We start from the raw sequence: 14174 nt of genomic DNA, 5'->3' as shown, positions 1-14174 counted from the left end.
GTCCATGCCTCTTAGATTAGCAGTATGGAAGTTGTTGGATGTAGATACAAGCAGGAGCCAACGCACACAGAAGCAGTCAGCAGCCCAGCCCAGGTCTACTTCCTGTTCCAGATTGCCTTCGCAGCACACGGCCTGTATCCGAGTCCCGTGGGTCATATTAGATGAGTTCACCACCATCATCTGCACACACACACACACACACGCACACAATAGTTTTATGTTCGTTGTGAGGGCAACCCAGTGCTTGAATTGTCCACCACAGGCTTCATGCAGATAACCACTGCACACACCAACACTCCCCCCCCCCCCCCCCCCCCGCAGAGACCCTTACAAAGGTGTAATTATCTTTTGGTAGAACACAATTCAATACTAGCCCTCACAGGAGAGGATCTCCTCAAGCTCACACGCACAACAAAAACCATAAACAGGCGGCACACAGTTCCACATACAGTAGCAGTAATATTAGATTCCACCTGATTGAGTTTTCTCTTTGTCTCTGTCTGAAATACAATAATGGCAAACACATGTTCAGCATCACCAGGGACGCCTCAGTCTCTACGACACACTGTAATATCTACTCATAACTCAAACTGCACACGCACGCACACGCACAGAAAACATGCAAAACTAATTACAGTATGCTGAATCTTCCCCTAATGGAACCGGAGTTTAGATTAATGATGGTTTTGGGAGTTCAAGACATTTTTCTCATCATTCACGTGTGTGCACGTGTACGTTTGTGCGCGTGTATCTGGCATGAGGAGTGGGATATTAAGACCATCTGGTTATTGGCTGAGCTAGAATGGTGATGATGGAGGGGAAGGGGGGGGGGGGGAAGGGGAGAGGGGTGTCCCACTTAGAATTTCTCCTCATCTCTCCTCACACACCTGGCTACCTTTCACTCACACGATCAAGCCTCACGCAAGCCTGGTTTATTCTTAGCCCCTCTCTTGTTTAGCCCTTGTTCTCTCTCCATCTCTCTTTGAATGAGAGGACATATGCCTCCTACTTTATCTTGTCCTGCCTCATATGCTCCTTCTCTCTCTCTATCTTTCTCCCTTTCTCTCTCTCTTTCTCTCTCTCTCTCTTAGTTCTTGAGGGTATCTTTCCATTTAATACGGGCTGGCACAAGCAGATGCTGCATGGGCTCTCCTTTCATGCCAGTGAAGTACTTGCCACCCAGCCGTTATTGTTAGTGTTGGCGTCACTTCGGTGATTGGAGATTCCTGCTCATCAGGGCATGGATGGGAGCTGCCTGTCTTCATTAAGGCCCATCCTATCATCCTCATGTCCCCCTTTTCCCGCTCCATCTCTGTCTTTCTACATTTCGTTCTCCCTCTCCCCACGAGTCTCTTTTAATGTCCTCTTTCCCCTTCACTCTCACTTAGCTGCATGTTTCCCTCTGCGCACGCCCCCAGCGTCTTTCTCACTCTTATTTCCCTGCCTCCCTCCTTCTCCTCGTAATTCCCTCCATTATTTTTACGTTTTTCTTCAAATAGCTTCTTCACCATTGTCAGCATTTCATGAATAATAAGGATATGGCAGCTGTGCTTGTTTGCACACAAGAGCGGCTTGTTCAGTGTTATTGTTCGTGTCAGGGTTGTAAATCTTCTCTGTGCCCTGTTTTTGGCTGCAGCTGATATCATTTGAGTTTGCCCACAAGCTCACCCGAAGGCGGCACTCCGTGTGTTTTTGTCTGTCGCACACGACCACACAGGGTCGTAGTGGGTTATAAACGAAGAGCCTTTAAGCGGTGCACTGAAACATAAAATCAATTCATTAAAGATTTTTGATTAATCGCGCCTCTTTCAGACATTCAAGGTCAGGCTCCTTTTTCCTGTGTCTTCTTCGTCTCAAGGGCAAAGCCCAAACAATCTCTCTCTGACGCAAGAACGCAGGCACATATTTCTGTCAAATCCAATCTCGGCCTCATTTCCTTGTTCAGCCCGAGCTGAAGACACAATGAGATTCTCTGTGCTGTCTCTCCATCTCTCTTCAGCACCTGTGAGTGTGTGCGTGCGCGCCCTGCTGCTGCTGCTGTAATTGAAGTCGTAACTCAGAGCTAGCTACAGTGCTGCTGCTCCCCATGTAAATCAGTAGCTAATAGTAGGAGCCGGAGAGGCTCAGCAGGGCCGCCTCCTGAATACACACACACACACACACACACACACACCAGACTCTAGCCTGCACTAACTGAATGACCACTGTTCTCTGTGGTTTAAACAGCATATCTTTATGCTTATTGGCAGACCTCATTTTAACGACACACACACACACACACAGGCATGCACGCAGTCGCACGGCTCGATGTGATATGTCTTTATTATCTCCCCGCGGTGCCAGCTTCTTTCGGGCCATTAATCTCCCAGAGTTCCCCCGTCCTGACCCTCTGTCTCACCCTCTCTTGTGCATCCGTTTTTCCCGTTGGGCCAACCTGTGTTCTGCAATCACTCTCCCAGACAGGCAGACAGACAGGCAGGCAGGCAGGCAGGAAGAGGGAAAGTGCAGTCAGTGTGTTTGCACTGATGCACAGTGTGTGTGTGTGTGTGTGTGTGTGTGTGTGTGTGTGTGTGTGTGTGTGTGTGTGTGTGTGTGTGTGTGTAGCTCTGTCTTGGTGGGTTAAAGGCTGCCGTTACGTGCACAGATCCCCATAATTAGAGCGCTCTTAATGATATTGTAGTGGGAGTTGGAAAGGGGAGGAATGAGGAGTGGTAATATCCCTCTGACACAATGGGATCATAGATACATCGCAGTCATTAGCCTAGAAATTAGGCTTCCAGTTCGGCAGAGGAGCCACCTTTCAGTCAGGGGAACCCCATCACTCAACGCCTCTGACTAGCCGCCCGCTCTGATCTATCCCGTCTATGACAGTGGTCCAGATTGGCCGGGGTGCACAGCACTTTTGTGAGTGTGTGTGTGTCTTAGTGTTTGTGCTTGAAGAGGTTGGCAAGGAGCAGCAAGCCAAAGTAAGCTGTTCCGCAGGAGATCAGGGCGTGTCTAAAGCCCTCCGTCCTGACATGCCGGGGTCCTGGCCGTGGATTAGCCCATGGCTGTGCTAATGCTAACGCTAAAGGCGGAGCAGGCAGCCATTAAGACGATAAGTCCTCTGGAGTGGAGCTGGAGCGACTGCCTGCTGCTTTCCAAAATACCCCCAGCCGCATGTTCTTACTTTCTGTCTTTTACATCTCTCTCATCTTTTCCAGGCTCTTTCTCTCCCTCTGCACACTCACTCTCACTCCTCAGCTCTCTGTTGGTAGGTGCTCGTGAATATCCATTCAGTGTGGGGATACATCCCTTAAACTCTCCTGCTTTTCTCCCATCATGTGTTCTTCCAGGAATCTCATCCCTCTCTCTGTGTCTGCCTTTCTCCTTTTATTCGTCCCTTTCATCTCTGTACGTCTCTTTCTGTTGCCCACTCTGGCCTCCTTTAAATAAGTGGAAGGGTTTCATCTGTGGCCCAGTGGATAGGATGTCAGCTCAGTGGTCATTAAGTACATATTAGATCATGTTTTGTTTTTTTTAAAGCCAAAATATTACGCAGAGACCCCACCAGCACCTCTCGTGTTCGCACTTCATTTAGGCCTCATGCATATTCATGAACCCACAGGTGAGTCTGCTGAATATTCATGTCAGTGTCAGGTGGTTAGAGCGAATGTGATCAGGAGAGACATAGATAATGGTAACACAGAAAGGAGGAAAGAGTTGGTGATTGGTCAAAACAAAGACCGCGATGACATCTCAACCCTTAACGTTTAGAGCTTGTATTAAAAGACTTCACCTGGAGCAGCAGCATAAAATAGAGATGGGAAATGAATTGAATCCCCTCTATACACAGAATAAAGGATAACCTTCTTTGATTTACAATCTCGGGCTGAATTCTCCTCCTCTGAAAGAGAACCAAGCAGTTGACGAGCTCCTTTGAAGTCTTAAAATGTTGTTGCAAGCATGTGTGTGTGAGTGTGCGTGCATGCATGAGCTGTGGTGAGTGTGCATCCTTAACTGTACACTCCTCCTCTCCCCGGACCCAAACTTGTCTTCATCTGCTCCGCTTCATGAACAACAGTTGTGCGGTGCTGCTATACAGCTTTTGGGGGTTTGGGGTGTGCTTTGTTATCCTGTCTTCCTTATCAAAACTGGGCTGCAGTTTGTAGCCTTTGTGTACTTCCTCCACTGATTGATAAAAGGAATAAAGACAGTTTTGTCTCAACTCTGCAGTTCCTGTAGCTATTAAACGAGACAAATTGGGCACGTTTGGGAAAGGGGTGAGACAAGGGTTCAATGAGCCTGTGTGTGTGTGTGTGTGTGTGTGTGTGTGTGTGTGTGTGTGTGTGTGTGTGTGTGTGTGTGTGTGTGTGTGTGTGTGTGTGTGTGTGTGTGTGTGTGTGTGTGTGTGTGTGTGTACTTTGCTGACACTACATGCCCAGCAAACTGCTGAAACACAAGTACCTCCAGTGGAGCTGAGATACTTAAAGGGGAAAGAGGCACTCTGTCTAGATACACCTCAAATCATTGCTTATTATTGTTTTATTAGTGTTATTAATAATGACATTGTTATTGCTTTTTATTATTATGCAGACCAATGATGTGACTTCATTACATTTGATTGAATCATGCCTGGCGATGTAAACAAAAGGCTCTGGTTTTGTTTCGTTGAGCCTTTAGACGACGCATCTTCGCCGCGCCACGTTCACGGAGACAAGGTTGCCCTGGAAACCACAGAGGATGTCAGGTGATGTCAGGTGTGAGAGGCTGTCTGCAGTCATGCTCAAGAATAACGTCAACATTGTTAAGAGTGTTCATCTCAAAATGAACTGACCAAAAAAGGGGGGGTGGGGGAGTTAAAGGTGCTTATGAAATTGGCATCCACTGTTCTTTTCACCACGGCCAGTTGTTCGTGTCACATGAACCAATGCAAAGCAGTGAGAATACTGTTGCCAATTAGGGATTAGTCTTACTTTGTGGAAGCACCCTTGAGGCTCATTTAAAAAACACACAATAGCAAAGAACATGTGATGACACTTTAAACAGGTACTGTGACAGCCTGACACACGGTTGAGGGAATTCACATACATGATGAACGGCCTTGTGAGCGACGATTGAACTGGCTTCCTACGCTGCGTCTCTTCCAACAATCTGCCCTCATCAGTACCCCCGTATACGAAATTCTATTCACCATAAAGACTTTTTTTAGCCGTTTTTTCTGCCGTTTGCGTCAGAAGATGCATCGGTGTGACTGTGGCCGATGGCTGCGCCGTAGCTGAGGGAAGAAGCCTCACTCTCAGAGGGAACGGACGCGTGTCAGAGGATGTGGCAGGCTGGTCTGTGAAGTCGCTGTTCTCTTACTGAGGCATTTCACAGCGTAGGGAGTTGGGAGGGAGCGGAGACTTAAGGTTGTTGTGGGACATAAAGACACTGTATTTGTTCTTCCATTGTATGTGTCCCGCTTACTCTGCTTGAGTGAGTGCTTAGTTATGATAACTTGTCATCGCTCATGAAGCTACCGAGTAGGGCTTGAATAATTGGCCTGTTTTCGCTTTGAAAAAGCATTTCTGTAAACACTGATGTACGGCAACAGGCTCTCAGCTCCTGGCTGCGGATTCAAACTTCAAATGGGAACGGCGGAGAATTGTTTTGTCCCGTGCCAATCCAATCCGACATGGTTCCACTTCAGGAGGTTCGGAGGTAATTCTCCTGTATGAAAACAAAAAAAGAAAAGATTGCCAGGATTCCGCAGGCTCGGCAGTAATTCCGGATGCGGAGATTGTCAGGCTTCCGACCAAGTCTCTAGTGGGTACCGCGGCAATGCTAACGACTCATTTCAGACGCTTGCTCGAACAGGGTGGTCTGGCGATGCCTTGCAGCCGTGCATCTTTTGAATGCGACTAAGTGTGTACATACTGTATGTGTAATGCAAATATGCAGAATCACAAACCGATGTCATTGGAGCATCTGTGAGGGTGAGGTTCCCAGGCCAGATGGCTGTGGCCCGAGGCAGTCATATTACAGCCTAGCGTGAGCTAGGAGCGGACATGAAATTGGGAGATGAAGGGGTTGTTTTAGAATGCAGGAAAGGCGCAGAGAGGAAAATAAAATGTTGAGTTTTGTATCGTGTCAGATTTGTGCCAGTTTACATGTGCATGTTCCTGAACAACGCTGGATGTCCTTTGGAACGTTTCGCACTAATACAACACCAGAGTTGGGGTACCAATCCCCAACAATATATATGTTTTAATACCTCACATTACGCAATATTAACCAATTTTTTTACAAAAAAAGAAGCCAACATTGCCTAAACACAAGCAGCACAAGAATTTTATCAAAGTGAAATGCATTCACATCTCCAAATCCGAAAGAGTGTGATTAAAGAATACGTGAATGAGAGTATGTGGTGAGAGCTTTTGGCACTTGAAATATCCTAAATAATTTGTTAAACCGATTTACATACAAGGAATAGTATCAACGGCTGCATTTGATGTGCTTCTTGTGCAAACGTACATATAAAAGGGATCTTTATAGGTTGTTGTGTTTGTGCGATGTGTGTTTTATTTGGACAATTCTGGCAGACATCGGGGCTCTCTCCCTAAAATAGGCATTCGTCTCTCCTTTTTGTGGGACAGGGCTGGAAGACATTCTGCAGTTAAATGTCCGCTGCTACGATCAATTAAGTGAATTTGTTTCCCCAATTTGACCTCGGCCAACAAACAACTCTTGGCTCGCTGCCAGCGTACCCAACTCTAGAAAGTGCTCCCAATCAAGTCTCTATCGCTGAGGTCAAAGATGGTTCCATTTGTTGACAGAGATGCACACGTGTGATTGTTCCACATTTATTCACGCTGTGCGATATCTGTTTGACAGCAGGTAAATGCACCAGAGATTATAATTGTTTGGAACAAATCTTATTTATTCTAGAAAGACAATCTATGAATCTCATGTTTGAGGATTGCGTGATGTGAATAGTTTTGCTGTGTTTTAGGGCCGTGTGTTTGTGTGTGTTTCCTACATTCCCTGTGCCCCCCCAAGCGTTTGACAGCGAGGCCCTGGTCGTGGTCACACCTGGTGTACCTGCAGCTAATCCTATCACTGTAACCAATCCTGTCACAGCACTCAGGGCAGCCTCAGCTTCCTCCTGACATCTCTGTCACGCCTCTCTGTTATCTCCTGCCTCTCCTATCTGCTCTCTTCCCATCCTTACCCGACTTTATATCAATGGGTTCCTTCTTCCTTCCGTTTCCTCCTGTTTTTTGGCAGACTATCAGACCTCCTGCACTGCTTTTTTCCCTTGTATCTTACCTAATAATATCCACAGCCGAACTTTACAGCCCACCCCCCTCTCCTTCACCCTTGTTTCTTCTGCTGTTCTGCATCTTAGCTTACATGTTTTACTTTGATACCCACAGACCTATACCATCCCCTCAGCTTTGATTTGCCTGACATTTCCTCCTCCTTTCCCTCGTATTTCTTTCTTTCCCTTTGTCACCTGCCTCACCCACCCACGCGCCACTATCTTTTCCTGCCCTGCTGCCACCAGAAATATACCCAGCTACAGGTTGTCTGTCACAAAAGCAGAAACTGCATTGTGCATCTGCCGCCGGTGCTCACATTCTCCTGCACCCAAAGGAATGACTGTCTGCACTTTTACCTTCCCTCCTGAACCCCTCCCTCCATCTCCTGATTCTCTGCAGAGAGCAAGCTGCGAGTGCAAAAGACCAACCGCTCCCAGGTGTTCCTGGAGGACAGTCGCATCAGGATCAATTGCTCCATCAGCTCCCAGACCAGCCAGGACTCCCAGCACGCCGTGCTGTGGTACGTGAGGCGCGCGACCGGGTCAGAAGCTGACGAGCTCCTGCTGAGGATTGAACGCTCGGGGGCCTTCGAGTACGGCGCCTACGCAGAAGAGGAGAGACTGCGGCGTCGAGTCCAGGCCGAGAGGCTGTCGACCCGTCTCTACGTGCTGACGTTAAACAGGGCAGAGAGCAGCGATTCTGGGACATACTACTGCCTGGTGGAAGAGTGGCTGAGTGACCCAGATGGAGCCTGGTATCAACTGTCCCGGGAGTCCTCGGGGTTCACGCAGGTTCTGGTCAGACAGCCAGGTAAGCGAGCGGTCCGAACTGCTGTTTTCTTAAACAAATGCTTATTTATTCCCACTGCAGGTAAGCAGCAGCTGCCACTTTAGCCCCACATGCTGCCTTGTTTCACACCATTTAGACATTGTCAACCCACCCAACCCCCACCCCCTCTAATTTGCTTTGCCCTCACCACTCCCACATGCTCTGCTCAAGGCCTCGAGGCCGTCTCGCGCTGATGACTTTACGCCTGGTCCTGGGCAGAGCTCAGGTGGCAAAAAGTGGGTTGAAGTCATGCCAGTTCTTATGTGAACCGTCTGTGCCATGCCAGAGGGCAGAGCCTGGCTCAGACGGAGAACCTAATCCTCTTGTCCAGTACTCAAAAACTTTCAGAGCGCTCAAAGCCGTGATGTACCTACTGCCACCCCAACCCTGATGTCTTACCTCATGGCTGTAGTCTTAAGCACACTCTTTTCTGTCCTGAGTTTCCCCATAGCCCATATTCACATATTCACAATTACAAACACCTCCTTTACAATCGAACTCCCCCAAATGCAAATAGATGACAACAACCCATCCCTTGTATGAGTCGATTCCACACATACACTCAGGGGGACTTATCACAGACGTCTCTGAGAGCGCTGTTCATCTGTTCAGGTGTCCTGTTTCAAATGCAGAGTGAAATCCCTGTTATGGCATCTGTCCAACGAGAATGTGAGCATCAAAACATCTGGTCACAAGCCAGTAGGGCAAGGAAAAGGCTAGTTGTGTAGACGGTGAAGCTGACACTGCTCAAACAATGAATTGAGCTACAGCACCCATACCAATGCATAGCTTTGAAAACATGTGCACCCTTATATTTCTTTTGTGTGAGACACTGATTGCTTTCATGCTTTAGTTAGTCAAAAGCTAACACATGGTTGTTTGTGGAAGCTCACCAGGGGTTCTGGGTTAATATTTAACGCTTACTGGATGGCAAGTATAGTGTACGTGACCATCCATGTTTTTACTTTTAATGATGCATGAATGTCTACATACAATTAATGGAATATGCTGTGTAAATATCATGGATATTCATAAAGGTGTTAAAAAATGCATTCGCCCAGGAAGCCATCCAGAAATCAACCTGTCGGTCGGAGAGATGAGCGGAGATGTGTGCCAGAACTCGCTTCTTTTTTTCTGCTCCTGCTTCTCATTTTGCTTTAACAAGAGGACCCTTCCAAACTGTGTGTGTGTGTGTGTGTGTGTGTGTGTGTGGGAGCAGCCCAAGCAAGCCAGGTCTTCACTGGCATCTATTTTTTATTTATTTTTTTACTGCAGTGAAACTGGGGCATCGTTCCACCCCTAAAGGGTTGTAGCATACCCACACAGACAGACAGACAGACACGCTGGCCTCCGGGTAGGATCTAACCTTGCTGGAAAGCTGAAAGACTGGTGATAGCTTTGGGCATCACTGTGGGATTTATTTATTTTTGTCCTCCGTTTACACATTTTGAAAGTTTGGTGTCCCTGTTTGCTGAACCGTTTGCTGCTTGTGTGTGGTGTAAATTTGAAGTTTGAAGTGGAAATGCCTGCTGCAATTTCCCAGAATCCAGGAGGACATCTTTAAACCACTTGTTTTGTCTGATCAACAGTTAAAAAAAAAAAAAAACTGGAAAACCTCACATTTGAGAAGTTCTTATCGTTTAATGTTGAAAAATGACTCAAATGATTAATCGCTTATCAAAATAGATGCCAATTCAATTTAAACTTATTATTCCAGAAAGGTCGCAGTTAATGTAAATTTGACTGAACATTGTGATTCGGTGCTCTTATTGCAATGCCCCAAGAAACACTGTACATGTTAGTACATTTCCACTTTGTCCGCCCCCATCTCTGTCTAACACGCTTGGACCTCCGCAGAGATTCGACTGCAGGTGGAGGAATTGGAGTCCAACGTGACAGTGGAAGAGTATGACTCCATCCGGCTGGGCTGCAGCATTCCCTCCCAGTCGTCTCGAGACTCCCGCTTCTCCGTGTCCTGGTACGTGGAGCGCTCCGAAGACGAGGATGATGACGACGACGACGAGCAGGACGACGAGGAGGAGAGAGAGTGCGTGTTCTCCATCGGCCACGACGCCGTGTTTGGAAATGGAAACTGCAGCCCCAGAGAGGAGCCGGGGCCAAATTCCCGTCTGCAGTTTGAGAGGATGACCTCCGACCAGTACAGCCTGACCATTCAAGGAGCGCGGCCGACCGACGCGGGCCGATACTACTGCCATGTAGAGGAGTGGATACTCAACCCCCGCAATGCGTGGTACCGCCTGGCCACCAACAACTCTGGGTTCACTATCGTCAATGTAATGCAACAAGGTAAGTCCTTAATTATCTAAATCCTCAAAGCTTCAGGTGTAAATGAACACTGTGACAAAAGTATACTTGTATCCATGGCTGTCTACTTATATTATACAGGCAATTTAAGACCGGGGAGCTTCTTCACAGATAGCACAAGATGTAATTAACTGCTGCGTCTTTGGATGTTTCGTCTCACTATTGTCATATTGCCCAATCCTAATAGGTCCTCTGTGTTACAGTATACACAACTAGAGAATATTATGGGCCAATTAAGGAGCTCTCAGGTACTCTATATGTCATCGTCTGATGATATGGCTTCCCCACTTGCAGCATTTGTTTTAAAGATAGGATGAAGCTCAGTTAAAAGCAGCAGCCAGAGATGGCCGCCCGCTGTTAAGCGTTAAAGCTAAGTGATTAATGCCAGTGTCAAAAGTGGTGCTCTGATCTAAAGATGTCAAACAGATTCATTCACCAGTGTCTGTGAACTGTAAGAAGTGCATCCCACATGCTATATGAACACATTTTTCAGTGATTTAATTTTCTTCAGGACTTTATCAAGGACCGAACTAACCGTTGTCTGTTCTCCGTCAACAGTGTCCACCCTCCAGTCGGTGGTGTGCTCCAACAACTCCCTCTTCTACTTTGTCTTCTTTTACCCCTTCCCCATCTTCGGCGTCCTCCTCATCGCCGTGCTGCTTGTGCGCTATAAGAGCCGCAACAACAGCAAAAGCCAAGAAGGCAAGAACGGCGCCCCCCTCCTGTGGATTAAGGAACCTCACCTCAGTTACTCCCCGACCTGTCTGGACCCACCTGCGCTCAGCCTGCACCCCGGCTCTGTCGACTAAGCGAGGGTCCCCCCCCCCAGTCCCCCCCACCCCCCAGTCCCCCCGTGCCTCACGCACATCGAGGATCCAGCCGACACAATGTCAGGGAGCAGATCTGTACTCCACCTTCAGACCTTACTGTCGTTCACTGATGTGTTGGATTAGTCAGTTTAACAACGTGTGTGTGTGTGTGTGTGTGTGTGTGTGTGTGTGTGTGTGTGTGTGTGTGTGTGTGTGTGTGCGCGTGCGTACCTCTGTGTGTGCGTGGAATGCGTGTGCCATGTTAGCACGATTAATTGTGCGAGTGCGATTTGAAGGAGCCTCTCTTGTTTTTTTTTGTTTTCTGTTACACTCATAGCTGCGTTTTTGTTTTTACGACTCTAAATATTTTGTCTATTTTTTCAAGAGAGGAAAAAAAAAGAAAACTGTGCACTTGAGATCATTGGCCAAACCGGGAAGAACATTTAAGAGGAGGAACTCTATAATCGACTCCGGCACTGAGTGGAAGCCAAAAAAGTCTCACAGCCTGGCCCACTATGTTGGTTGCCATAGTGATTCTCTGCACCCACTGACTCAGTCCGTGGCGCTGATGACTTGGTGGCCAGCCTGCATAGAGACAAAGACAAGGACACACAAGTCTGTGTCCTAAGTGAGGATGTGTGTTGGCCCACCTGCCTCCACAATGAATTTGCCTTGGCAGACAGAAACCGGTCCTCTCGCGCCACTTTAACACTGCCAGACACTCTGACCTTCCTGAGAGACTGCTCCGCTCTTCTTCACCCTCCTCCTCCTCCTCCGAAAAGAGACAACAAGAGAAGGAGAGGGAGGGACGTCAGAAATGGTGGGGTTGTAAATGAACAACGTTATTTAAAACGTTCTTTTAAATAAGAGGTTTTCCTTTTCTTTTTTCCAGTGCCAAGTCCTCCTTATTTCCATGCTGTGCTCTTTGCAGATGATGTTTGAAGTTTTAAAGCGAGTCAGAAAGCTGATTGTTTTTTTTTTTGAAGCAGATTGTAAATATGTCTGCGTACCTCCTGCTGTGGGTTTATGGTCCTTGAGGGCAAAAAGGGACATTTTTACACTCGTGTTGAATCAGTTGAATTGTCCTGCTTAGATTTCACAGCCGGGGTTATTGAGTAAAATGAAGGTCCGTGCACATTTAAGTCGCCCAGTCGGACCGCTCCGTCCAGTCCTTAAAGATAGCAGAAGATGCAAATTGATTTTGAAAAGGACTTTTGATTTGTTACGAGCCACACTGGATATTTCTGTGTGTAGACGTGTAGGAAAAACACTTCATGTAATCTGCACACTATATGAAAACAAAATGACGTTCGGGGGCAAATGTTTAACTTTTGTGTTTATTTGAAAGATTTTTCTATTTATTGTTTTTTTTACTACTTTGCATAGCTTTGAATTTTTTTTTTCTTTTTTGCTTTGAAATTCTCTAAGAACTCTGCTGCTTGTGTTGCCAGGCAACTGCACCAAGCCGATTATGTCAATAGCCTGTGTGTTGGCAATGTGATAGATGTAGAAATGCTAGATTTGTTCTGCGCATTGCAGTCTGTAGCATTTCATACCAGATTGTGGAGTTTGGTCAGTGTCAAAACACTGTATATCTATACCTATAATGAAAGTTACTGTGGCTTTACGTGTACAATAGTTGAGCAGACGAGTCACAGAAATGAATTCACTTAATGCTTTTTTTTGCTTGAGTCGCGTTTATTTCGTGAAATGTGATGTGAACACGGAGGTAGGACGTTTTGATCAAAGACGGCTGAAAGCGAACTGTTACGACGTCTTCTAATCGTGGATTGTAGCTGAAGGCGTAAATCCTTCGGCTCCCCTGATGCAAGAAAGAAGGGTTTGAAAATCTGTGTCCCCTTCCCTGGAATTCATCATCAGCCAGGAAGAGGCGTGAAGTCCTGCACCCCCGACCTGGGCCTAACCCTTTCACTGCCAGACCGGACATGAAAAACTCTGGAGAAACTTGTGTCAACATGTATATTGCATGACAATACTGCAGGAGGAATTTTGATGTTTTGTAAACTTTGAACTCTTTGAGCATTGTGTTTGTGTGACATGGCAGTGCCCCCCCCCCCCCCCCCCCCCCACCACCATCACCTCCTGACCAGACTTCCTGAGCCAAGAGTCAACAAAAAAAAGCCCAGTCCCTCGTCATCTACAATATTTGACTGCCAATTCCAGATGCCCTTTGAAACCTGTGAAGTAATCCGTTTCAAGACTGGCTGTTGTGGAGATCGTGTTTAATATTATTGCTCATATTTGTCTTTTTAATGTTTGCTTTTATGCAGCACTTCATTAAACAGATTTATGTCAAAAAGTACGGAGCCGAGACTGACACTGAACCACCACGTTCTGTGATTTCCACTTCCTTCACTGTTTGTTTTTTTTCGAGGTAACCGGTCTATTTTAAGTGGACCACCCACTATTCCACGTTGAGTAAAGGCTGTTGCTATTTAGTCAGGGGGAGTGAGAAACGTTCTGCACGTGCAGCGAATTCCGTCTTCAAAGGAAATGCCCATCAATTAGCTGTCGTCTACTCATTACTAACCGTGTGTTTACAAGTGTTTTCAGGACGGTAACAACGTGCCAGACAAAAGCGGCACACGGTAGACAAAGACGAGTGTCACACACTGCATTTTGCCTGCTCGCAAGCACTTAATGAGGCAACGTTTCCACCATCACAGTCTATGTCAAACATCCAGAGGAAGAAAAAAAAACATAAAATGACAACTCCAGCTGCATTTACACATGATGCTGAAAAGCACTCCTATACGCCAAAAAGTGATCCACTATTCATAACCTCACACGGCAACTATGCTAATGCTGGTTAATAGCCGAAGAATATATATATATATATATATATATGAATGAATGAATATATATATATAACATTCAGAGATGCAGGTTGGGAAATGGTGCCACTGAA

General features: G+C 46.7%; 1 protein-coding gene across 1 annotated transcript in view; it reads left to right on the top strand.

The window, feature by feature from the left end:
• Positions 1 to 13565, top strand: part of igsf3 (immunoglobulin superfamily, member 3) — a 61072-nt gene extending 47507 nt beyond the window's left edge. The window contains exons 7-9 of the mRNA XM_079276393.1: positions 7683 to 8093; positions 9969 to 10418; positions 10995 to 13565. Of these exons, the coding sequence (XP_079132519.1) occupies positions 7683 to 8093; positions 9969 to 10418; positions 10995 to 11245 (1112 nt within the window). The 3' untranslated portion in view covers positions 11246 to 13565. The remainder of the gene's footprint in view (positions 1 to 7682; positions 8094 to 9968; positions 10419 to 10994) is intronic.
• Positions 13566 to 14174: the final 609 nt, after the last annotated feature.

This window comes from Melanostigma gelatinosum (genome assembly GCF_949748355.1).
Source record: "Melanostigma gelatinosum genome assembly, chromosome: 10".
Classification (NCBI taxonomy): Eukaryota; Metazoa; Chordata; class Actinopteri; order Perciformes; family Zoarcidae; genus Melanostigma; species Melanostigma gelatinosum.
The sequence above is the reverse complement of the archived record's forward strand: the minus strand, read 5'-3'. Positions and strand labels throughout refer to the sequence as shown.